At 54.2% G+C, this 24,191-nt stretch overlaps 1 protein-coding gene across 1 annotated transcript; it reads right to left on the bottom strand.

The window, feature by feature from the left end:
• Positions 1-408: 408 nt before the first annotated feature.
• On the bottom strand, positions 409-18,910 carry idh3b (isocitrate dehydrogenase (NAD(+)) 3 non-catalytic subunit beta). The gene is made up of 11 exons (XM_033036277.1): positions 18,736-18,910; positions 14,359-14,466; positions 13,565-13,685; positions 10,397-10,457; positions 9,959-10,091; positions 8,899-9,032; positions 3,740-3,842; positions 3,205-3,351; positions 1,950-2,044; positions 1,410-1,470; positions 409-745 (listed from the first exon to the last, which is right to left on the bottom strand). Exons 1-11 carry the CDS (start codon positions 18,775-18,777, stop codon positions 668-670), a joined length of 1,083 nt encoding a protein of 360 aa, XP_032892168.1. The 5' UTR covers positions 18,778-18,910; the 3' UTR covers positions 409-667.
• Between the last annotated feature and the right edge of the window lie 5,281 nt (positions 18,911-24,191).

Below are 24,191 nucleotides of genomic sequence, written 5' to 3'. Positions count from 1 at the left end.
ACAGTGTGGAAACAGGCCCTTTGGCCCACCTAGTCTGTGCCAACCAGCGATCCCGCACATTAACACGACCCTACACACACTAGGGACAATTTATATTTATACCAAACCAATTAACCTACAAACCTGTACGACTTTGGAGTGTGGGAGGAAACCGAAGATCCGAAGAGAAAACCCATGCAGGTCACGGGGAGAACGTACAAACTCCGTACAGACAGCACCCGTAGTCGGGATGGAACCTGTGTCTCCAGATGGGAAACCGGGAAATGGATGAGAAAGTGGGATAGCAGAACGAGTGTGGATAGGTGATTGTGGACTGATGGGCCAGTTTCTGTGCTGCATCAATCAAGAACCTGTCTACTCCACCTCACAGCCCTGGATGCAAAGCCAACATACCGACACAAAGCAGTCCGCTGCCGCCTCCAGTCTTTATTCACATTAGACAGGGTTACAACACAGACAAGAGCACTACGACTGGTCCGGCGGGGCCACAACTACAAACACAAGGCTGTTACTTGCTGGAATCTGGAGTAACCCAGCGCACCAGGCAGCTTCAGGAGAACATGGACAGGTGACGTTTCGGGTTGGGACAACTTCTTGAGGTTGGAGGGTGGAGAGAGCGGGGAGGGGAGGGGGGAGTGTGCGGTGGGGAGCAGGACTCCCCCGGTGCTCAGCTCTCGAGGTTGGTGATCACAGCCGCTGTAAACTCGGCCGAGGTGGAGTATCCGCCCATGTCGTATGTCCGAACCTACGGAGAGAATCAACGTGTGAAGGAAGGAACTGCAGGTGCTGGTTTAAACTACAAATAGACAGTGTGCTGGAGTAACTCAGCGGGTCAGGCAGCATCTGTGGAGAACATGGATAGGTGACGTTTTGGGTCGGGACCCTTCTGATGGATTGTTGTGGGGGCAAAAACTAGAAGCAACCCCCCCCCCCCCGCCCCCTGGACCATTCAGGGTGGGCAACAGATGAGCTGGGGCAAGGAAGTTCCCCGATCGGCTGATTGTGAGCCCAAGAGAGATACATGGTGGTGAACTGTGGGGCAGGTTAATGACCTTCATTGGAGGAAGGGATAGGGATGCAGGGGGTGGGGTCGGCGAGGGGGGAGAGGGAAGTGTTGCCTTGGCTGGGCTGCATTGCAGCTTGCTTTGGGAACAGCTCTGCCCTAGATCGCAAGAAATTGTAGTTATAGATGTGGCTCAATCCTGTGTAGATACGCGTGTCCCTCCCAACGCACCCCCCCCCCCCCCCCCCCCACTTACCCCCACCCTAACCCAACCTCCCTCCCCTCCCCACCGGCCCCTGATCCCACCATTCGACTCCCCTCTCCACCCATCTTCCACCAGCCCCCGCAACATTCCCCACCCCATAACCCCCCCCCCATCTTGACGTAGCCCCGTCCCCACACTCACCTTGCCCTGTCTGATGACTTTCCGGACGGCCTGGGCCACCATGTTGGAATGGAACTCCAGGCTGCAACACAACATGGTCACCGTCAGCCCCCCCACCACAAACATCCCCCCTCACCCTCCTCCCCCCACCCACTCCGGGCGAGAAAGGGGTTGGGGATGCATGACACTCCCGCTCCAGCGAGAGGGGAGACGGGGTGGGGGCTGAGACCCACGGTGGACGGGGACACACGGGGGGGGGGGGGGGGGGGGGGAAGGAGGCGTGGAGGAGAGAGACTAGGGGGTGGGGCAGGGGTCACTTGATGTGAGGGGAGTCGGGGTGAGGGGGTCAGGATGTGGAGGGGTCAGCGTGAAGGGTGTCATGGGGGGTCGGGGTGAGGGAGAGGTTGAGTGAGTGGGTTCAGGGGTGAGGGGTCAGGGTAGTGGGGTTCAGGGTGAGGGGATCAGGGTGAGGGGGTCAGAGTGCGGGGAGGTCAGAGTGAGGGGGGGTCAGCGTGGGGGGGGGGGTCAGGTTGAGGAGGTCAGGGTGAGGGTGGAACTCACTTGAGGTGGCGCAGCATGTTGGCGGCACTCAGCAGCATGGCGGTGGGGTTGGCGATGTTACGACCCATGGCCTGGGAGAAGGGGTGGCGGGCTCCCTGGAACACACAGGGTCACACACAGGGTCACACACCCCCTCACAGCCCACATACACCAGCCTCTCCCCGTCCCTCACCAGGCACATGGTCAGCCACCCACAGCACCACCTCCCCCAGCTCCAGCCCCCCCCCCCCCCCCATCCCCCTGCAATGGTGCGAGCAGAACCACCCTCTAATTTGGGAAAGGGTGCAGGAGTGATTCTCCAGGATTGTGGGCTTGAGTTACAAGGAGACGCTGCATAGGCTGGGACTTTGTTCTTTGGAGCGGGGGAGGCTGAGAGGTGACCTTATTGAGGTGTACAAGATCGTGAGGGGCACGGATAAAGTGAACGCTCACAGTCTTTTCGCCAGGGTAGAGGATTCTAAACCTAGAGGGCACAGGCTTAACGTGAAAGGGGAGAGATTTAAGAGGGTGGTCCGTATGCGGAAGGAGCTGCCAGTGGAAACTATAGAAGCAGATACTATTATAACTTTTAAAAGACGTCTTGACAGATATACGGATGGGAAGGGTTGAGAAGGATGTGAGGGAATCTTATAGAAACATGTAAAATTCTTATAGGATTGGACACACTAGATGCAGGAGAAAAGTACCCGATGTTGGGCATCCAGAACCAGGGGTCACAGTTTAACAATAAGGGGTAGGCCATTTAGGACTGAAATGAGGAAAAACTTCTTCACCCAGAGAGTTGTGAATCTGTGGAATTCTCTGCCACAGAAGGCAGCGGAGGCCAATTCACTGGATGTTTTCAAGAGAGAGTTAGATTTAGCTCAAGGAATCAAGGGATATGTATAAAAAGCAGGAACGGGGTACAGATTTTGGATGATGAGCCATGATCACATTGAAGGCCAACTCCTGCACCTATTTTCTATTTTTAAAAGGATATGGACCAAATGTCGGCAGGTGGGACTAGTGTAGCTGGGGCATGTTGGTGGGTGTGGGCAAGTTGGGCTGAAGGGCCTGTTTCCACACTGTATCACTCTATGACTCTATATGCTTAGGTGTGGCAAACTCAACTGGGCTGCAGGTAAGAATAGAATTTCACTGAGCTTGCACATGTGACAAAAAATGTACCATTCAACCACTCCTGGGCTCTGTGACCACCCTCCCCTCCCACCTCATCCCCCCCCTCCCTGCCCCCCCCCCCCCCCCCCCCCAGTACCGTTTCGTAGACCGCGTACTCGGAGCTGAAGCTCTCTCCGGGGACCACGCCGGCCCCCCCCACCAGCCCCGCCGCCAGGTTGTCTATGATGTTCCCGTACAGGTTCGGCATCACCAGCACATCAAACTGGTGGGGGTCAGACACCAGCTGTGGGGAAGACAGAGACAGGGGAGAGAGGGTCAGAGAGACGGGGAGAGAGAGAGAGAGAGAGGGTCAGGGGGGTCAGATACTAGCTGTGGGGGAGACAGACCGGGGGAGAGAGGGTCAGAGAGACGGAGAGAGGGAGAGAGAGAGAGGGTCAGGGGGGTCAGATACCAGCTGTGGGGGAGACAGACCGGGGGAGAGAGGGTCAGAGAGATGGGGGGAGAGAGGGTCATGGGGGGTTGGGGGTCAGACACCAGCTGTGGGGGTGTGTGTGGGAGGTGGGATCAGTGCGAGGGGGGGAAGGGGAGATGAAGGGGGTGTGCAGAGGGGTGGAGTATCGGTGGGGGTGAGGGTGCAGGGGTGTGTGATTGGGGGGGAGGGGGGGGGATACCTGCATGCAGCAGTTGTCGATGATGATGGTGTCGTGGATGATGTTGGGGTACAGGTCGGCCATCTCACGGCAACACTGCAGGAACAGCCCGTCACCCAACTTCCTGTAGCACGGGGAGAGAGGGGGAGGGGGAGGGCAGAGAGAGGGAAGGGCAGAGAGAAGGGAGAGGGTGGGGAGGGGAGAGAGAGGGAAGGGGAGGGGAGAGAGAGGGAAGGGGAGAGAGTTGGAGAGAGAGGAGGGGAGAGAGAGAGGGGGAGAGCGAGGGGAGGGGAGACATTGTTAAAAACATACCATTTGGCTGATGTTCCTTTCCCCTCAAACAACCTGCTCCAATCAACTTGAGCGAGACCTTCTCTCATGCCCTCAAAGTTGGCCTTACCCCAATTTAGCATTTTAACACGTGGGCCCTCTCTGTCCCTATCCATGACTAACGTAAACCTAATCACACAGTGCTCACTGGTCCCAAAAGACTCCTCCACAAAAACTTCATTCACTCTCCTGAACACCTTTGAGAAATTGCACCCAATCTAATCCTTTCACACTATGAATTTCCCAATCAATATTGGGAAAGTTAATATCCCCGACTATAACAAGCTTATTTGACTTGCAGATGTCTGCATATTTGTTCTTCTAATTCCCGTTGACTATTTGGGGTCTGCAGTACACCCCCAACAAGGTGATCATCCCTGTCCTGTCCCACACAAGAGGTTAGTGGGCAAGGTTAGAGCACATGGTATTGGGGGTAGGGCATTGACATGGATAGAAAACTGGTTGGCAGACAGGAAGCAAAGTGTAGGAATTAACGGGTCCTTTTCAGAATGGCAGGCAGTGACTCGTGGGGTGCCGCAAGGCTCGGTGCTGGGACCACAGTTATTTACAATATATATTAACAATTTAGACGAGGGAACTACATGTTGATTTAGTTATCTAAATCAACATGTAGAGGAACTAACGAGAGAGCAGGCTATTTTAGACTGGGTATTGAGTAATGAGGAAGGGTTAGTTAGCAGTCTTGTTGTACGTGCCCCCTTGGGCAAGAGTGACCATAATATGGTTGAGTTCTTCATTAGGATGGAGAGTGACATTGTTAATTCAGAAACAATGGTTCTGAACTTAAAGAAAGGTAACTTTGAGGGTATGAGACGTGAATTGGCCAAGATTGACTGGCAATTAATTCTAAAAGGGTTGACGGTGGATATGCAATGGAAGACATTTAAAGACTGCATGGATGAACTACAAAAATTGTTCATCCCAGTTTGGCAAAAGAATAAATCAGGGAAGGTAGTGCATCCGTGGATAACAAGGGAAATCAGGGATAGTATCAAAGCGAAGGATGATGCGTACAAATTAGCCAGAAAAAGCAGCATACCGGAGGACTGGGAGAAATTCAGAGACCAGCAGAGGAGGACAAAGGGCATAATTAGGAAAGGAAAAATAGATTATGAAAGAAAACTGGCAGGGAACATAAAAACTGACTGCAAATGTTTTTATAGATATGTGAAAAGAGATTAGTTAAAACAAATGTAGGTCCCTTGCAGTCAGAAACAGGTGAGTTGATCATGGGGAACAAGGATATGGCGGACCAATTGAATAACTACTTTGGTTCCGTCTTCACTAAGGAAGACATAAATAATCTGCCGGAAATAGCAGGGGACCGCGGGTCAAAGGAGTTGGAGGAATTGAGTGAAATCCAGGTTAGCCGGGAAGTGGTGTTGGGTAAATTAAATGGATTAAAGGCCGATAAATCCCCAGGGCCAGATAGGCTGCATCCCAGAGTACTTAAGGAAGTAGCTCCAGAAATAGTGGATGCATTAGTAATAATCTTTCAAAACTCTTTAGATTCTGGAGTAGTTCCTGAGGATTGGCGGGTAGCAAACGTAACCCCACTTTTTAAAAAGGGAGGGAGAGAGAAAACGGGGAATTACAGACCAGTTAGTCTAACATCGGTAGTGGGGAAACTGCTAGAGTCAGTTATTAAAGATGGGATAGCAGCACATTTGGAAAGTGGTGAAATCATTGGACAAAGTCAGCATGGATTTACAAAAGGTAAATCATGTCTGACGAATCTTATAGAATTTTTCGAGGATGTAACTAGTAGCGTGGATAGGGGAGAACCAGTGGATGTGGTGTATCTGGACTTCCAGAAGGCTTTCGACAAGGTCCCACATAAGAGATTAGTATACAAACTTAAAGCACACGGCATTGGGGGTTCAGTATTGATGTGGATAGAGAACTGGCTGGCAAACAGGAAGCAAAGAGTAGGAGTAAAAGGGTCCTTTTCACTATGGCAGGCAGTGACTAGTGGGGTACCGCAAGGCTCAGTGCTGGGACCCCAGCTATTTACAATATATATTAATGATCTGGATGAGGGAATTGAAGGCAATATCTCCAAGTTTGCGGATGACACTAAGCTGGGGGGCAGTGTTAGCTGTGAGGAGGATGCTAGGAGACTGCAAGGTGACTTGGATAGGCTGGGTGAGTGGGCAAATGTTTGGCAGATGCAGTATAATGTGGATAAATGTGAGGTTATCCATTTTGGTGGCAAAAACAGGAAAGCAGACTATTATCTAAATGGTGGCCGACTAGGAAAAGGGGAGATGCAGCAAGACCTGGCTGTCATGGTACACCAGTCATTGAAAGTAGGCATGCAGGTGCAGCAGGCAGTGAAGAAAGCGAATGGTATGTTAGCTTTCATAGCAAAAGGATTTGAGTATAGGAGCAGGGAGGTTCTACTGCAGTTGTACAGGGTCTTGGTGAGACCACACCTGGAGTATTGCGTACAGTTTTGGTCTCCAAATCTGAGGAAGGACATTATTACCATAGAGGGAGTGCAGAGAAGGTTCACCAGACTGATTCCTGGGATGTCAGGACTGTCTTATGAAGAAAGACTGGATAGACTTGGTTTATACTCTCTAGAATTTAGGAGATTGAGAGGGGATCTTATAGAAACTTACAAAATTCTTAAGGGGTTGGACAGGCTAGATGCAGGAAGATTGCTCCCGATGTTGGGGAAGTCCAGGACAAGGGGTCACAGCTTAAGGATAAGGGGGAAATCCTTTAAAACCGAGATGAGAAGAACTTTTTTCACACAGAGAGTGGTGAATCTCTGGAACTCCCTGCCACAGAGGGTAGTCGAGGCCAGTTCATTGGCTATATTTAAGAGGGAGTTAGATGTGGCCCTTGTGGCTAAGGGGATCAGAGGGTATGGAGAGAAGGCAGGTACGGGATACTGAGTTGGATGATCAGCCATGATCATATTGAATGGCGGTGCAGGCTCGAAGGGCCGAATGGCCTACTGCACCTAATTTCTATGTTTCTATGTTTCTATGTAACATCTCCAAGTTTGCGGATGACAGAAAGCTGGGTGACAATGTGAGCTGCGAGGAGGATTTTATGAGGCTGCAGGGTGACTTGGACAGGTTGGGTGAGTGGGCAGATGCATGGCAGATGCAGTTTAATGTGGATAAATGTGAGGCTATCCACTGGTGGCAAAAACAGGAAGGCAGATTATTAGCTAAATGGTGTTGGGAAAAGGGGAAGTACAGCAGGATCTGGGTGGCCTTGTTCATCAGTCAATGAAAGTAAGCATGCAGGTACAGCAGGCAGTGAAGAAAGTTAATGGCATGTTGGCCTTCATAACAAGAAGGGTTGAGTATAGGAGCTAAGAGGTTCTTCTGCAGTTGTACAGGGCCCTAGTGAGACCACACCTGGAGTATTATGTGCAGTTTTGGTTTCCAAATTTGAGGAAGGTCATTCTTGCTATTGAGCGAGTGCAAAGTAGGTTCACAAGGTTAATTCCCGGGATGGCGGGACTGTCATATGTTGATAGAATGGAGCGGCTGGGCTTGTATACGCTGGAATTTAGAAGGATGAGAGGGAATCTTATTGAAACATATAAGATTAATAAGGGTTTGGACACGCTAGAGGCAGGAAACATGTTCCCAATGTTAAGGGAGTCCAGAACCAGGGGCCACGGTATAAGAATAAGGGGTAAGCCATTTAAAAACTGAGATGAGGAAACACTTTTTCACCCTGATAGTTGTGATTTGTGGAATTCTCTGCCACAGAAGGCAATGGAGGCCAATTCACTGGATGTTTTCAAGAGAGAGTTAGATTTAGCTCTTACTATGGGGAGCAGGCAGGAACGGGGTACTGATTGTGGATGATCAGCGATGATCACATTGAATGGTGGTGCTGGCTGGAAGGGCCGAATGGCCTACTCCTGCACCTATTTTTCTGTGTTTCTATGTTCCTAGGCTCCACCCAAAAAGAGAGTTGGGAGAGTGTTTGGGGAAGTGAGTGGGAATGGGGGGGGTTTGAGGGGGCACAGTGGGGGTGTACAGGGGTCCTCACGTGTTAGCCTTGTGTACAACAGGGAGCTTGCGTGGGGGCGGTGGAGTAAGGGGGGCTTGTAGACAATGGACAATAAACAATAGGTGCAGCAGTAGGTCATTCAAGCCAACACCGCCATTCAATGTGATCATGGCTGATCATCCTCAATCAGTACCCCATTCCTGCCTTCTCCCCGTATCCCCAGACTCCACTATCTTTAAGAGCCCTATCTAGCTCTCTCTTGAAAGCATCCAGAAAACCTGCCTCCACCGCCCTCAGAGGCAGAGAATTTCACACTCAAAACTCTCTGTGAGAAAAAGTGTTTCCTCGTCTCCGTTCTAAATGGCTTACCCCTTGTTCTGAAACAGTGTGGCCCCCAACATCGGAAACATGTTACCTGCCTCTAGCGTGTCCAAACCCTTAATAATCTTATATGTTTCAATGACATACCCTCTCATCCTTCTAAATTCCAAAGTTTTAGCGTAGTGGGAGGTCACGGGGAGGGGGGGCTCACATGATGTTGGCCTTGTGCACGGCGGTGACCTTGCGGGATATGGGACGGTGTGAGGGAGGGGAGGTGGGGTGGGAGGTCACGGGGAGGTCACGGGGAGGGGGGGCTCACATGATGTTGGCCTTGTGCACGGCGGTGACCTTGCGGGATATGGGACGGTGTCAGGGAGGGGAGGTGGGGTGGGAGGTCACGGGGAGGGGGGGCTCACATGATGTTGGCCTTGTGCACGGCGGTGACCTTGCGGGAGATGGGACGGTGTCAGGGAGGGGAGGTGGGGTGGGAGGTCACGGGGAGGTCACGGAGAGGGGGGGCTCACATGATGTTGGCCTTGTGCACGGCGGTGACCTTGCGGCGTCCGTTCTTGGTGGCAAAGTCGAAGGCAAACTTGGCAATTCGGCGCGACTTCTCCCTGGTGATGATCTTCAGGCATTCCACCACGCCCTGCACACTCTGAGAGAGGGGCAGGGGGAGAGAAGGAGGGGCAGGGGGAGAGGGAGGGGCGCGGGGAGTGGGAGAGAGGGAGGGAAGGGTGGGGGGAGACAGGGGTGGAGAGAAAGAGGGAGGGGGAAAGAGAGGGAGGGAGAGAGAGAAGGGGCGGGAGAGAGAGAAGGGGCGGGAGAGAGAGACAAACCAATGAAGCAATGGGTGTATGGAACGAGCTGCCAGAGGAGGTAGTTGAGGCTGGGACTATCCCATTGTTTAAGAAACAGTTAGACAGGTACATGGATAGGACAGGTTTGGAGGGATAAGGACCAAGCGCAGGCAGGTGGGACTAGTGTAGCTGGGACATTGTTGGCCGGGTGGGCAAGTTGGGCTGAAGGGCCTGTTTCCACACTGTATCACTCCACCTTCGTCTGCTCGCGGATGATGACCAGGTCCAGGTTGTTGTTCCGGGTGGGATGGGGTTTCGGGGAGCGGGGATAGGGTGCAGGTATAGGGGGTGGGGTGTTCGGGGTGGGGTGTGCAGTTGTTCGGGGTGGGGGTGAGTGAGGGGGTTGCTCAGGGCGGGTGGGGAGGGATGTTCGTTGCGGGGGTAGGGCCGGTGTTTGGGGAGGGCGGTGTTTGAGGTGGGGGCAGGGGGGTCGGTGTTTGAGGTGGGGGAAGAGGGGGTGTTTGGGGTTGTGTGGGGTCGGTGTTTGGGTTGGGGAGGAGGGGGTGTTTGGGCTTGTGCGGGGTCGGTATTTGGGGTGAGGAGGGGGAGATTTGGGGTCGGGGGGTCGGTGTTCGGTGTTTGCGGTGGGGAGGAGGTGGTGTTTGGGGTTGTGTGCGGTTGGTGTTTGGGTTGGGGAGGAGGGGGTGTTTGGGCTTGTGTGCGGTTGGTGTTTGGGGGTGTTTGGGGTGGGGAGGAGGGGGTGTTTGGGGTTGGGGGGGGTTACCTGGTGCTCCAGTGAGCTGTACTCCCCCTCAGTCTGCTCGCGGATGACGACCAGGTCCAGGTTGACGTGCCGGGTGGGGTAGCCGGGCAGACTCTGTACATGCACCACATTGGCAAACAGGTCCAGCATCTTCCTGCGGGCAGTGATGTCAGGGGGGGGCATCGATAACCCCATCAACCCCCCCCCCCCCCCCAACCCAGCGACTAGGCCCAGAACCCATTACCCCCCTCCCCCCCACCCCCATCGGGGGGGGGGGGCAGCACTGATTACCCCCCCACCCATCCCTGGTTCTCCCCGCAACCTCCTCCCCACCAATCTCTCCTCCGCACCCCCCCACCTTGGGTCCCTCCCCTTCGTATCACCCCCACCCTGAGGTGCCCTCCTGCCCCCCCCTCCCTCCCTGTGTCCCCACCCCCCCCCCCCGCCTCCCCACCCTACCGTAGTTTCATCTCGAAAGAGGCGAACTCTCCCTTGTACTCCATCGGGGTGTGCATCTTGCCTGCAACACACGGGAGGGGTGTCAGTCTTTGGGGGAGGGGGGTAACATAGGGGGGGGGGGGAGGTGGGGGTGAATGGAGGGGGTGGTGGATCGACTGAGAGGGTATCGGTCATGGGGGAGGGGGGGGTTGAGTAACTGACACAACATGCTGGAGTAACTCAGCGGGACAGGCAGGAATGGGTAGCGTTTCGGCACGAGACCCTTCTTAATCATTTCGGGTGTTGGGGGTTATTAGGGGGGGATCAGAAGTTTGGAAATGATGAAGATGTGTAGTTTGTCGTGTGTTCACCCCTAGAGTTCACACACTGGGAACACACAACGGGAAAGATGGCCAACATATAATGTCTGAAGAAGAGTCTCGACCCGAAACGTCGCCTATTCCTTCGCTCCATAGATGCTGCCTCACCCGCTGAGTTTCTCCAGCATTTTTGTCTACCTTAGAATGTTACAAAAGTGATTTATACACGTGGCAATGTGTTTATAGTTTTCACAGCACAGTTGAATTAAAATAGCTCAAACTAATACATTACACTAAAAACAGGCTTCCTTATTCCGTTGCCTATTTCCTTCGCTCCATAGATGCTCCATTATCCTGTTTCCGTGCTGTAATTGTTATATGGTTATCTATTGAGGGTGGGATAGTCCTTTGCAGTTCTGTCTAGGTTCTTATCTGTTGCAATCTTCAGCTTACAGCTGCTCTTTGTTACTGTATTTAGCAGGCAAGTCTCCCAAAGGTGAACAAATGATCTCCTTTAACAAGTAGACTCCATCAATTCTCCCTACAGGGACATTTAAGGCATCGTTGACTGGCGTATAAGGTCACTGAAAAATTAGCGGCGTGATGCGGCGGTAACGCGGCGTGATGTCGTACGACGCACGGTGTTTTTTCAAGTGTCACAACATTTTTTTTGTCGCCGCTGGATTTTGAAATGTTCAAAATCTTTTGGCGACACTGATATGATGCCGGCAGTGGCCGAAAAAATTGGCAAGTGGGACAGGCCCTTGACATCTATGGTATCTATTTGTTAAATATATGGGAGAGAGAGTTTCAAAACAACAAGAAACATAAGGGTGAAGTTAACTCTGGGGAAAGACAAAGATGAAAGGTTACAAAGACATTGATCAACGATGATTTATTTCAGCTCCACTAACCATTGTCACGAGGATATAAAAATGGTGTATCAGAATCAGAATCACACTTTATTAGCCAAGTATGTTTTGCAACAAACGAGGAATTTCATTGGCCAAACAGTCACACAAATAAAAAGCAACAGAACACCCAAAACACATTTTAACATGAACATCCACCACCGTGACTCCTACACATTCCTCATTGTGATGGAAGGCGAAATACAGTTCAAGTCTCTTCCCTTTGTTCTCCCGCGGCTGGGTGGGGCTTGAGCCCTCCGTTGACGGGACGATCTTGACTCCTGTAGCCGGCTGCGTTCGGGCCGTCCGCGACGATCGAACCTCGTGTCGGGGCGGGTCGAACCTTCAGCGACGTTGGAGCTCCCGACATCCACGGCCTCTCCCGAGACTGCGAGCTCTTGATGGTAAGTCCGTAGGCCGCGGTTGGAGCGATCCCAGGCAAAGGATCAGCTCCGATGTTAAGTCCACGCCCCGTGGTGGGGCTCACGACAGTCCGAGGAGGCCTCCAGCTCTATCGATGGCAGGCCGCAGAGTGCCCGGAGAATGAGATCCAAAAATTAATCACATCTCCGGCAAGGTAAGAACCTGAAAAAACGTTTCCCCCGATCCCCTCCCCCCCCCCCCCCCCATATAAGACAAACTGGAGAACATTAAAACAAAGGTAGACAAAAATGCTGGAGAAACTCAGCAGGTGGGGCAGCATCTATGGAGCGAAGGAAATAGGCAACGTTTCGGGTCGAAACCCTTCTTCAGACTGATGTGAGGGGGGGGGGGGGGTGGGAGGAAGAAAGAAAGGAAAAGGTGGAGCCAGAGAGCCGAGGGAGAGCTGAGAAGGGGAGGAGAAAGTAAGGACTACCTGATATTAGAGAAGTCAATATTCATACCACTCGGGTGCAAATTGCCCAAGCAAAATATGAGGTGCTGCTCCTCCAATTTACGGTGGTCCTCACTCTGGCCATGGAGGAGGCCCAGGACAGAAAGGTCGGATTCGGATTGGGAGGGGGAGTTGAAGTGCTGAGTCACCAGGAGATCAGGCTGGTTATTGCGAACCGAGCGGAGGTGTTCAGTGATCTCCCGGAAATATAAGGAGCAGCACCTCATATTTCGCTTGTGCACTTTGCACCCCAGCAGTATGAACATTGACTTCTCTTTCAGGTAGTTCCTTCTTAAACATTAAAACAAACTTTTAACAAATGCTAAAAATGAAAAAAAAGTTGAAAAAACGAACAGACTGCCGGTGGAGCTGCCATCATACGGCGCCCCTGGTGGTGTAGGTACTATGAATTGCTGAAACAGTTTGGGTTAGCTCAGTGTTTCCAGACGCGCATTGATAAGGCCTTCAAAAAATCAACTTGTTTGATAATGTGTAGGATGGAACAGCAGATGCTGGTTCACGCCGAAGATAGACACAAAAAGCTGGAGTAACTCAGCGGGTCGGCATCTTTGGAGAGAAGGAATAGGTGACGTTTCGGGTCAAGACCTCAAGAAGGGTCTTCACCCGAAACAGCACCTATTCCTTCTCTCCAGAGATGCTGCCTGACCCGCTGAGTTACTCCAGCTCTCTGAAACGTCACCTATCCATGTTCTCCACAGATGCTGCCTGACCCGCTCAGTTACTCCAGCATTTTGTGTCTACCTTCTGTTTTAGATTGTCTGTGCCTATCTGAATAAAGCAGATGCAGGGTACAGGGGTAGCACAGAACCCCCTCCTACAATAGACAATAGGTGCAGGAGTAGGCCATTCGGCCCTTCGAGCCAGCACCGCCATTCAATGTGATCATGGCTGATCATCCTCCATCAGTACCCCGTTCCTGCCCTCTCCCCATATCCCCTGATTCCGCTATCTTTAAGAGCTCGATCTAACTCTCTTGAAAGGGGGGATGGGGGCAATGGTGGGAGCGAGAAGCGGGGATGGGGTGATGGGACAGTGACCCTGCGGCCGATCCCTGACCTCTGACCTTTGATGGCGACGCGGGTATCCTTCACGGAGGAGAGCAACTGCTGCAGCTTCTGATCGGAGGCCATGTTCTGCACCTCACTCACGTGGTGTTCCTCAAACACCACCGGCACCTCCGCAGCCTGCGGGGGGGAGGGGAAGAGTCAGCAACACACACACACCACCCCTCACCCACCCCCCTCCTCACCTCCGCAGCTGGGGGGAAGGGGGGGGAGAGTCAGCAACGCACACCTCACACCACCCCTCACCCCTCACCCACCCACCCACCCCCCCTCACCCACCCATCCCCCTCACCCACCCATCCCCCTCACCCACCCATCCCCCCTCACCCACCCTCCCCCATTCACCCACCCACCCCCCCTCACCCACCCATCCCCCCTCACCCACCCATCCCCCCTCACCCACCCTCCCCCATTCACCCACCCTCCCCCCCTCACCCACCCTCCCCCATTCACCCACCCACCCCCCCTCACCCACCCATCCCCCTCACCCACCCATCCCCCCTCACCCACCCATCCCCCTCACCCACCCATCCCCCTCACCCACCCTCCCCCATTCACCCACCCTCCCCCATTCACCCACCCTCCCCCATTCACCCACCCACCCCCCTCACCCACCCATCCCCCTCACCCACCCATCCCCCCTCAGCTCCAACCCATAAGTCCGACACCAGCTCATCAACTGCCCCTCACACAGACACTAACCCCACCCAGCCAGAATGGCCCCACCCCTCGCGCAGAGCCCCCGCACTGGGACACCCAACCCCCCCATCACCCCCCCCCCCCCCCCCATTACCTGGAAGACCTCCTTGACGGCGTGCATCAGCTCCGGACCCACCCCGTCTCCCGGGATCATGGTGACCCGGTAGCGCCCGTCTGTGTTGCGCATGGCCGGCACGCTCAGCTGGGGTGGTCAGCGTGGGGATAGAACGGGGTGGAGGGGGGGGGGATACACAGTTAGTACACAGCGCAGCAATAAGCAGATCTGGTCATCCCATTACAGCAGGGATGAGGACGCAGTACAGCACAGGAACAGGCCCTTCGGCCCACAATGTCGTTAAACTGCTCTGCCTGATCCATATCCCTCCGTATCCATGTCCGTGCCAATAGCCTCTTCAACCACTATCGTATCCGCCTCCACTACCACCCCTGGCAGCACGTGTGAAAAAAAACCTGCCCCCCAGCATGGGATCCAAGGAGAGATAGCTGAATGGTTAGTAAATTGGCTCCATGGAAGGAAGCAGAGGGTGATGGTGGAAGGTTGCTTCTCAGAACGGAGGCCTGTGACTAGTGGTGTGCCTCAGGGTTCGGTGCTGGGCCCGTTACTGTTTGTCATCTACATCAATGATTTGGATGAGAATATACAGGGCAAGATTAGCAAGTTTGCTGATGATACAAAAGTGAGTGGTTTTACAGATAGTGAAGAGGGTTGTGAAAGTTTGCTGCAGAATCTGGAACAATTGGCCAGGTGGGCAGAGGAATGGTTGATGGAATTTAATACAGAGAAGTGTGAGGTGTTGCGTTTTGGGATGTCAAACATGGGCAGGACCTACACAGTGAATGGTAGAGCTCTGGGTAGTGTTGTGGAGCAGAGGGATCTAGGAGTACAGGTGCATGGTCCCTTGAAAATGGCATTACTGGTAGATAGGGTGGTCAAAAAGACTTTCAACACCTTGGTACATTGGCCTTCATCAGCCAGAGTATTGAGTGTAGAAGTTGGGAGGTCAAGTTACAGTCGTACAAGACGTTGGTGAGGCCACATTTAGAGTATTGTGTTCAGTTGTGGGCACCAAGTTATTGGACAGATGCAGTTAAGTAGGAAAGGGTGCAGAGAAGATCGATGAGGAAGTTGCCAGGACTTAAGGGCCTGAACTATAGAAAGAGGAGGAGACTCTATTCCTTGGAGTGCAGGAGGATGAGGGGTGATCCATATGGGCCTGTCCCACTTCGGCGAAAAACTAGCTACTGGAACGGCGACTGTCAGAGTGGAAAAAAAACACACACACAAACACACCCACCTTTCTTCACAGCCTGGTATGCAGGCGGGGGACAGGGCAAGCAAGGGGAGTGCTGTCTGAGTGAAATTCACATGGTGGAAAGCCAAGGTGACAGCCAAGGTGACACAGACACACACTGCGATCAGCAGGAAGGTTGGCGCTGTAATTAAGACGGCTAAAGCACAGTGTACGGTAAGTCCTTTAAAAGAGGGGGGGGGGGAGGGAGGGAGGGAGGGGAGGAGGAGAAGGAGAGAGAAGGAGTGGGGACAACTTTTAAGAAGCTAGAGGTACACGGCTGTGAAACTCGACAGACATTAACATTACCAGTCGGTTATCCTTGGTTCTGAAAACTACTGCTTATGTTTTTTTCCCCCAATGACCCAATAAAATTCACCGGTCAGCACCGGCTACAACCTACGAGAACCTTCTAACTTGTGGCAACCCACTAGGACCTCCTGGCGACCAACCTACGGCACGGGAATTCTCGCTACTCTCCATGGCAGCTTCATTCCAGTCGCCGCTAACTTTTCAACATGTTAAAAAATTTGTGGCGTCCACAATGAGGCTGCGACTAGTTCCCAGAATGCGGCAACTCGTAACGACCATGAAGGCGACTCCCAGGCAACCACCCGCGAACATGTGGCGACCATGCGGCGACTGCATCGTCTCCTGCAGTCGCCTAAGTGGGACAGGCCCATAAGGAATTCCTTTAAGCAGAGGGTGGTGAATCTGTGGAACTCATTGCCACAGATGGCTGTGGAAGCAAAGTCAATTGGTATTTTTAAAGTGGAAATTGACAGGTTCTTGATGAGTAAGCAGGTCATTGGTAGGAGGGAGAAAGCAGGAGAATGGTGTTGAGAGGGAAAGATTCAGCCATGAATGAATGGCGGAGTATTCATTGGGCCAAATGGCCTAATTGTGCTCCTGTCTTATGATATGATTGGGTCATATTACCCAGCTTGGAAAAATCAAAGACTAGAAAACGTAGCTTTAAGGTGAGAGGGGGAAAGTTTAAGGAGATGTGCGGGGCAAGTTTTATTTTTACACAGAGGGTGATGAATCTGGAACACGCTGCCGTGGGTGCTGGTGGAGGCAGTTATGATAGTGGTGTTTAAGAGACATTTGGACAGGCGCTTGGATATGCAGGGAATGGAGAGATATGGATCACGTGCATGCAGATACAAGTTTATCATGTTCAGCACAGACATTGTGGGCTGAAGGGCCTGTTCCTGTGTTGTACTGTTATATGTGTAGGAAGGAACTGCAGATGATGGTTTAAATCAAAGGTAGACACAAAATGCTGGAGTGACTCAGTAGGACAGGCAGCATCTCTGGAGAGAAGGAGTGGGCGATGTTTTGGGTCGAGACCCTTCTTCTGAAACGTCACCCATTCCTTCTCTCCAGAGATGCTGCCTGTCCCGCTGAGTTACTCCGGCATTTTGTGTCTATCTTCTGTAGTGTTGTATGTTGGATGTAGCCCAGTCCATCGCACAGATCACACTCCCCACCACTGGCTCCATCTTCCAGAGGGCAAACCCGCACGTCTTTGTGGGGTGTGAATGGAGACCGAAGCACCCGGAGTAAACCCACACGATCACAGGGTGAACGTGCAAACTCCACACAGACAGTGAACCCGAATCTGAGGCAGAAACTCCACTGCTGCGCCGCCCACTGTGACAGCCAGAATCTGCCAGTACAGACATGCCCTTCGGGCCATCTGGGCCTTGCTGACCCAAGGTCAACAACTCACTTCCACTCTCACACACACACACACACACACACACACAGTGTCCCCACAACCGCCCGCCCCACCTACATCTCCCAACCTCCTCAACCTCATCCCCTCACCCTCACCCCCTCATCCCGTCATCCTCTCCTCACCCCCCCATCCTCATCCTCACCCTCACCCTCTCATCCTCACCCCCTCATCCTCACCCCCTCACCCTCACCTCAAAAAACCTTCTCTCCCCCAACTCATCCTCACCCCTCTCTCACCCCCTCCCCTCACCCCCTCACACTCTCTGAAGAAGAAGAACCAAAAAAAGAAAAAACCCTCAGAAGCCCTCAAGAAGAAAAGAAAAAAAGAAGAAGAAAAAGACCCCTCAGAGGAGAAAAAAGCCCTCAAACCCCCTCAACAAACCCCGAAAAAGAAAAAAAGAAGACGAAAAAAGAAAAACCCCCCCCATCAGCCTCAACCCCCAGAAGCCTCAAAACCAAGATCCTCACCCCCTCCAAAAGAAGAAAAAAGAAACCGAAGCCCCCAAACCCTCAAACCAAAAAAGAACACCGAACCCCTCAAGAAGACCCCTCAGAAGAAAACCCAGAAAAGCAACCCCCATCCTCAACAAAAAAGACTCAGAACAAAAAAGAATCCTCAAAACCTCAGACGAAACCACCTCAAAGAAACCCCCCCCTCAAGCACCCCCCAGAAGACCCCCGAAGACCCAACCCCCGCATCCTGCAACACCTCACCCTCACCCCCTATCCTCAAACCCCCCATCCTCATCCTCACCCCTTCATCCTCGACCCCCTCACTCCTCAACCCCCTTCACCCTGCACCCCCTCATCCTCACCCCCCTCATCCTCCTCACCCCCCTCAATCCTCCCACCGCCATCCTCACCCCCAAACACCCTCACCCTCACCCCCTCATCCTCACCCTCCCGCCATCCTCCATCACCCGACGCCCGCCATCCATCATCCCTCACCCCCTCATCCTCACCCCCTCATCCTCACCCCCTCATCCTCACCCCCTCACCCTCACCCCCTCACCCTCACCCCCTCACCCTCACCCCCTCACCCTCACCCCCTCATCCTCACCCCCTCATCCTCACCCCCTCATCCTCACCCCCTCACCCTCACCCCCTCATCCTCACCCCAGCCTCATCCTCACCCCCTCACCCGCTACCCCTCATTCTCACCCCCATCACTCATCCTCAGCCCCCTCATCCTCACCACCCTCACCCTCACCCCTCATTCCCTCACCCGCCCATCCTCATTCCTCACAGCCCCTCACCCTCACCCCCAATCCTCATTCCGCAACCCCCATCCTACATCCTCACCCCATCATCCTCACCTACCCCCTCACACCCCCTCACCCCCTCTCCCTGCCGTCCTCACTCCATCCGCAACTTCTCCTCTACCCTCATCCTCCCGTCTCCCCCTCCCTCTCTCTCACCCTCCGGGCCGCCCCGGCCGCCGCTCTCAGCGCCGCCGCCATCACGCTGCGGACCCACTTCCGTTGCCGGCGACTCTGTCACAGTGTTACACAGGGTCCGGGGCGGGGCGGGGAGACAGTCCGGGGCGGGGGGAGACTGTGTTACACAGAGTCCGTGGCGGGTGTGGGAGACTGTGTTACACAGAGTCAGGGGCGGGTGTGGGAGACTGTGTTACACAGAGTCAGGGGCGGGTGTGGGGGGGGGGGGGGGGGAGACTGTGTTACACAGAGTCAGGGGCGGGTGTGGGAGACTGTATTACACAGTCAGGGGCGGGTGTGGGAGACTGTATTACACAGTCAGGGGCGGGTGTGGGGGGGGGGGGAGACTGTGTTACACAGCGTCAGGGGCGGGTGTGGGGGGGAGAGACTGTGTTACACAGTCAGGGGCGGGTGTGGGGAAGACTGGGTGGTCTATTATATATTTGTCCGTGTTCATTCACTACTGACATTGCGTTTAGCTTATTTTTCATTTTGAGTTGCATTTTAAAGCAAAAAAAAACCACGGTTTTCATTGACATTGATTTCATTCAAAGATAAAACATACACATTGGTTATTTTAAGTTTTTTGGTCTGAAGAAGGGTTTCGGCCCGAAACGTCGCCTATTTCCTTCGCTCCATAGATGCTGCTGCACCCGCTGAGTTTCTCCAGCCTTTTTGTGTACCTTTGGTTATTTTAAAGTTTGATTTCATTATAAAACAGAAAATGCATTTAAATCACATTTTTTCCGTGTTCATTGACTACTAACAATTTGTGTTTAGCTTATTTTAAAGTAAAAACGCTATTTTAATTTAGTTGCGTTTGACTTGCATTGTCTTTAGGTCATTTTAAAGTTTGATTTTCTAATATAAAAAAAAATATTGTTGTTACTGTTGGTGTTGTTACCGAACTGAACTCACTGTGGAATGAAAAGTCAGTGAAAGCGGCACGATTAGAGAGTGCGAGGCCTGGCATCGTCGGCACTTGTGAGACGCGGCACTGTCGCGCTGGCTGTTCCCCCCCCACCAGCAGCGGTTGAACATTTGGCTTGAGGCAGCGTGACAGAGCCAAGCGTCAGCAGCCGTTATGGTCACTGGCCAGCAGGAGGCGACAAAATGAGTGAGTTGGGGGGGGGGGGGGGGGGGGCGAAGACCCCTACAACGGGTGGTGAAAACCGCTCAGTACATCATCGGTGCCCCGCTCCCTGCCATGGATGCCCTCCACCGAAAACGGTGTCTGAGACGGGCCGGGAAGATCATCAAAGACCCCTCCCACCCCAACCATGGACTGTTTGCCCTCCTCCCATCAGGGAGGCGGTACAGGAGCCTCAGGTCTCGTACTAGTAGGATGGGGAACAGCTACAACAACACCATCACATTGCTGAACTCGGAGTCCCGCCGATAGATTTCTCCAATCTCTCCGTCCACATTGTTTGCTTATTCTGTATTTTTATTTCTATATTGCACTATTACTACGGACTGACGCTAAACTGCATTTCGTTGTACCCATACTTGTATCTGTGCAATGACAATAAAGTTGAATTGAATTGCAGACCCGTTGGGTCTGTCTCCCCAACGCGCGTTTGGGGGGGGGGGGGGCTGCGGCATCACACTTTACATTAACCACCCCCCAAACACACAGGCGGGGGGAGGGGGGTAGAGGGAGACGGGGTGAGAAGAGGGGAGGGAGGGGAAGGGGAGGAGGAAATGGGAGAGATTTGGGAGGGAGAGGAGAGCAGGGTAGGGGGAGAGAGAGGGGGAGGGGAGGAGGAGGAGAGTGGGGAGTGTGAGGAGAGCGGGGAGGGCAGGAAGAGGGGGAGAGGGGTAGGGGGGTGGGAGAGGGGTAGCGGGGAGTGGTGCAAGAGAGAGGGGAAGGGGGTGGTGGGGAGATGGGGGTGAAGAGGGTGGGGGAGGGGGAGAGAGAGGGTGGGAGGGGAGAGGGGTGAGGAGAGAGGGAGATGGAGAGGGGAGAGAGGTGGGAAGGTCAGATGGAGTGTGGGGTGGGGGAGCGGGAGAGAGGGGTGGGGGAAGGGTAGGAGGAGGGAGAGGAGGAAGGGGAGAGGGGGATGAGTGTGGAGGGAGGGGGAGAGTGGTAGGCGGGCGGGGAAGAGTGGGATGGGAGGGGGAGAGGGTTATGGGGGAGAAAGGGGGATTAGTGGTGAGGAAGAGGGATGGGTAAGAATGCGGAAGAGGGGTAGGGGGAGTGGTGGAAGAGGCAGAGATGGGTAGGAGGGAGAGGTGGCGGGGAGAGAGTGGTGGGGGTTGGGGTCGGAGGGGGGAGGGAGAGGAGAGAGGGAGGGGAGAGAGGGGGTAAAGGGAGGGGAAAGGGAGGAGGAAAGAGGGGTGCGGGAGGGGGTGAGAGGGTGGGGGAGGGGGGAAAGAGGGTGGGGAGGGGGAGAGAGGAGAGGGAGGGGAGGATGGAGAGGAGGGAGGCGGGAGAGGGGAAAGAATGTGGAGGGAGGGGGAGAGGGGTAGGGGGAGAGAGGGGGAAGAGTGTGGAGGGAGGGGGAGAGCGGAGAGAGGGGGAAGAGTGGGGAGGGAGAGGGAAGGGAGGGGGGGAGAGAGAGGGGGAGTGGGGGGAGATAAGTGGAAGAATGGGGAGGGAGGGGGAGAGTTGTAGGGGGGAGTGGTGGAAGTGGGAGGGAGGGAGGGGAAGGGGTAGGGGTGAGTGGTGGAAGAGGGAGAGAGGGGTATGGGAAGGGGGTAGGGGGAGAGAGGGAGGGAGGGGGAAGGGAGGGGGAGAGAGAGGGGTGGGGGTGGTAGAGGAGTGGGGTAAGGGGGAGAGAAGTGGAAGAGTGGGGAGCAAGGGGTAGGGGGAGTGGTGGAAGAGGGACAGAGGGGTGGGGGAAGGGGGGTGGGGGAGAGAGGGATGGGGTGGGAGGGGGAGGAGAGGGAGAGGGGTGAGGAGAGGGAGATGGAGGGGGGAGGAGAGAGTGGTGGGGGAGGGGACGGGAGGGGGAGGGGAGGAGGGAGATGGGGTAGAGGAGAGAGGGGGAAGAGTGGGGAGTGAGAAGGGGATGGGGGAGAGAGGGATGGGGTGGGAGGAGGAGGGGGAGGAGAGGGAGAGGGGTGAGGAGAGGGAGATGGAGAGGGGGAGGAGAGAGGGTGGGGGACGGGAGGAGAGAGGGGTGGGGGAGGGGGAGAGAGGTGTGGGGGAGGGAGGGGAGGGTGATGGGGTAGGGGAGGGAGGAGGAAGAGTGTGGAGGGAGTGGGAGAGGGGTGGGGGGGGTTGGGGAAGAGGGACAGAGGGGTAGGGGAAGGGGTGAGAGGGGAGGGGGAGAGAGGGGTGGGGGAGGGAGAGGGGTGGGTAAGGGGGAGAGAAGTGGAAGAGTGGGGAGGGAGGGGAAGGGGGAGTGGTGGAAGAGGGACAGGGGTAGGGAGAAGGGGGCGGGGGTAGAGAGGGAAAGGGGTGGGGGTAGAGAGGGAAGGGAGGTGGGGGAGAGAGGGATGGGGGTGGGAGGAGGAGGGGGAGGAGAGGGAGATGGAGAGGGGGAGGAGAGAGGGGAGGGGAGGAGAGAGGGGAGGGGGAGTGAGGTGTGGGGGAGGTGGAGGGGGAAGAGTGGGGAGGGGGAAGGGGGTGGGGGAGGGAAGGGGCGTGGGGGGAGGGGGTGGGGAGAGAGGGAAGGGGGTGGGGGAGGAAGGTGTGGGGGAGGGGGGGAGGGATGGGGGAGGGAGGGGAGGAGGAAGATGAAGTAGGGGAGGGAGGGGGAAGAGTGTGGAGGGAGGGGAGAGGGGTGGGGGGAGAGAGGGGAAATAGTGGGGAGGGAGAGTGGAAGGGGGAGGGGTAGGGACAGTCCATCTGTTCCCTATTCCCTATCACCCCCAATCCTCTTTCTCTATTCCCACACGTGATGACGCGCTTCGACACAGGCTGCGGGGTGGGGGGGGGGTGGGGGGGGGGGGGGGGGGATAGGGCTGGTGCAGGTGCAAAGGTTTTTGTTTGAGTTGAGTTTAGTAGTCTGATGGCTGTGGGGAAGTAGCTATTCCTGAACCTGATGTTGCAGATTTCCGGCTCCTGTACCTTCTTCCTGAAGGCAGCGGAGAGATGAGTGATGGCCAGGATGGTGTGGGTCCTTGATGATGCTGCCAGCCTTTTTGAGGCAGCGACTGTGGTAGATCCCCTCGATGGTAGGGAGGTCAGCGCCGATGATGGACTGGGCAGTATTTACAACTTTTTGCAGTCTTTTCCGCTCCTGGGCGCTCAAGTTGCCGAACCAAGCCACGATGCAACCGGTACAGCTCTATACTGTGCACCTGTAGAAGTTCGAGAGAGTCCTCCTCGACATACTGACTCTCCGTAATCTTATCAGGAAGTACAGGCGCTGATGAGCTTTCTTTATAATGGCATCAGTGTTCTGGGACCAGGAGAGATCTTTGGAAATATGCACGCCCAGTAATTTGAAGCTCTTGATCCTTTCCACCATTGATCCGGTGATATAAACAGGACTGTGGGTCCCCATCCTACCCCTTCCAAAGCCCACGATCAGTTCCTTGGTTTTGCTGGTGTTGAAAGCCAGATTATTGTGCTGGCACCATTTGGTCAGTCGGTCTATCTCTCTTCTATACTATGGCTCGTCCCCATCAGTGATACGTCCCACAACAGTGGTGTCGTCAGCGAACTTGATGATGGAGTTTGCACTATGACCAAAAGTCATGAGTATAGAGTGAGTACAGCATGAGGCTGAGCACGCAGCCTTGAGGTGCTCCTGTGCTGATTGTTCTCGAGGCTGACACATTTCCACCAATACGACAAGACTGTGGTCTGTGAATGAGGAAGTCGAGGATCCAATTGCAGAGGGATGCGCAGAGACCCAGTTCTGAGAGCTTGGAGGATATGATTGTATTAAATGCTGAGCTGTAGTCAATGAATAACAGCCTGACATATGAGTTTTTGTTGTCCAAGTGGTCCAGAGCGGAGTGGAGGGCCAGCGAGATCGCATTCATTGTTGATCTGTTGTGGCGGTAAGCGAACTGCAGTGGGTCCAGGTTTTTGTCGAGGTAGGGGTTGATTTGCGCCATGATCAGCCTCACAAAGCACTTCATCACCACAGGCGTTAGTGCCACTGGTCAATAGTCGTTGAGGCACGTCACCTTGCTCTTCTTGGGCACCGGTATTATTGATGCTCTTTTAAAGCAGGTGGGAACCTCAGACTCAGAAGTGAGAGGTTGAAAATGTCCGTGAAAACTTCAGCCAGTTGGTCCGCACAGGTTTTTAGAACACGACCAGGTATACATTCAGGTCCAGGTGCTTTCCGAGGGTTCACCCCTCTGAAGGATTTTCTGACGTCGGCCTCTGTGACTGTGACCGAAATACCATCATGGCGAATGGGGGCTCGGGAAGGCACATCAGTGTTCTCCCTATCAAAGTGTGCGTAGAACGCATTGAGCTTGTGAGGGAGTGATGCTTCACTGACATTTGAGCTGCCTCCTGATTTCACCTT

The sequence above is a fragment of the Amblyraja radiata genome, chromosome 1, assembly GCF_010909765.2.
Source record: "Amblyraja radiata isolate CabotCenter1 chromosome 1, sAmbRad1.1.pri, whole genome shotgun sequence".
In the NCBI taxonomy this organism is placed as follows: Eukaryota; Metazoa; Chordata; class Chondrichthyes; order Rajiformes; family Rajidae; genus Amblyraja; species Amblyraja radiata.
The sequence above is the reverse complement of the archived record's forward strand: the minus strand, read 5'-3'. Positions and strand labels throughout refer to the sequence as shown.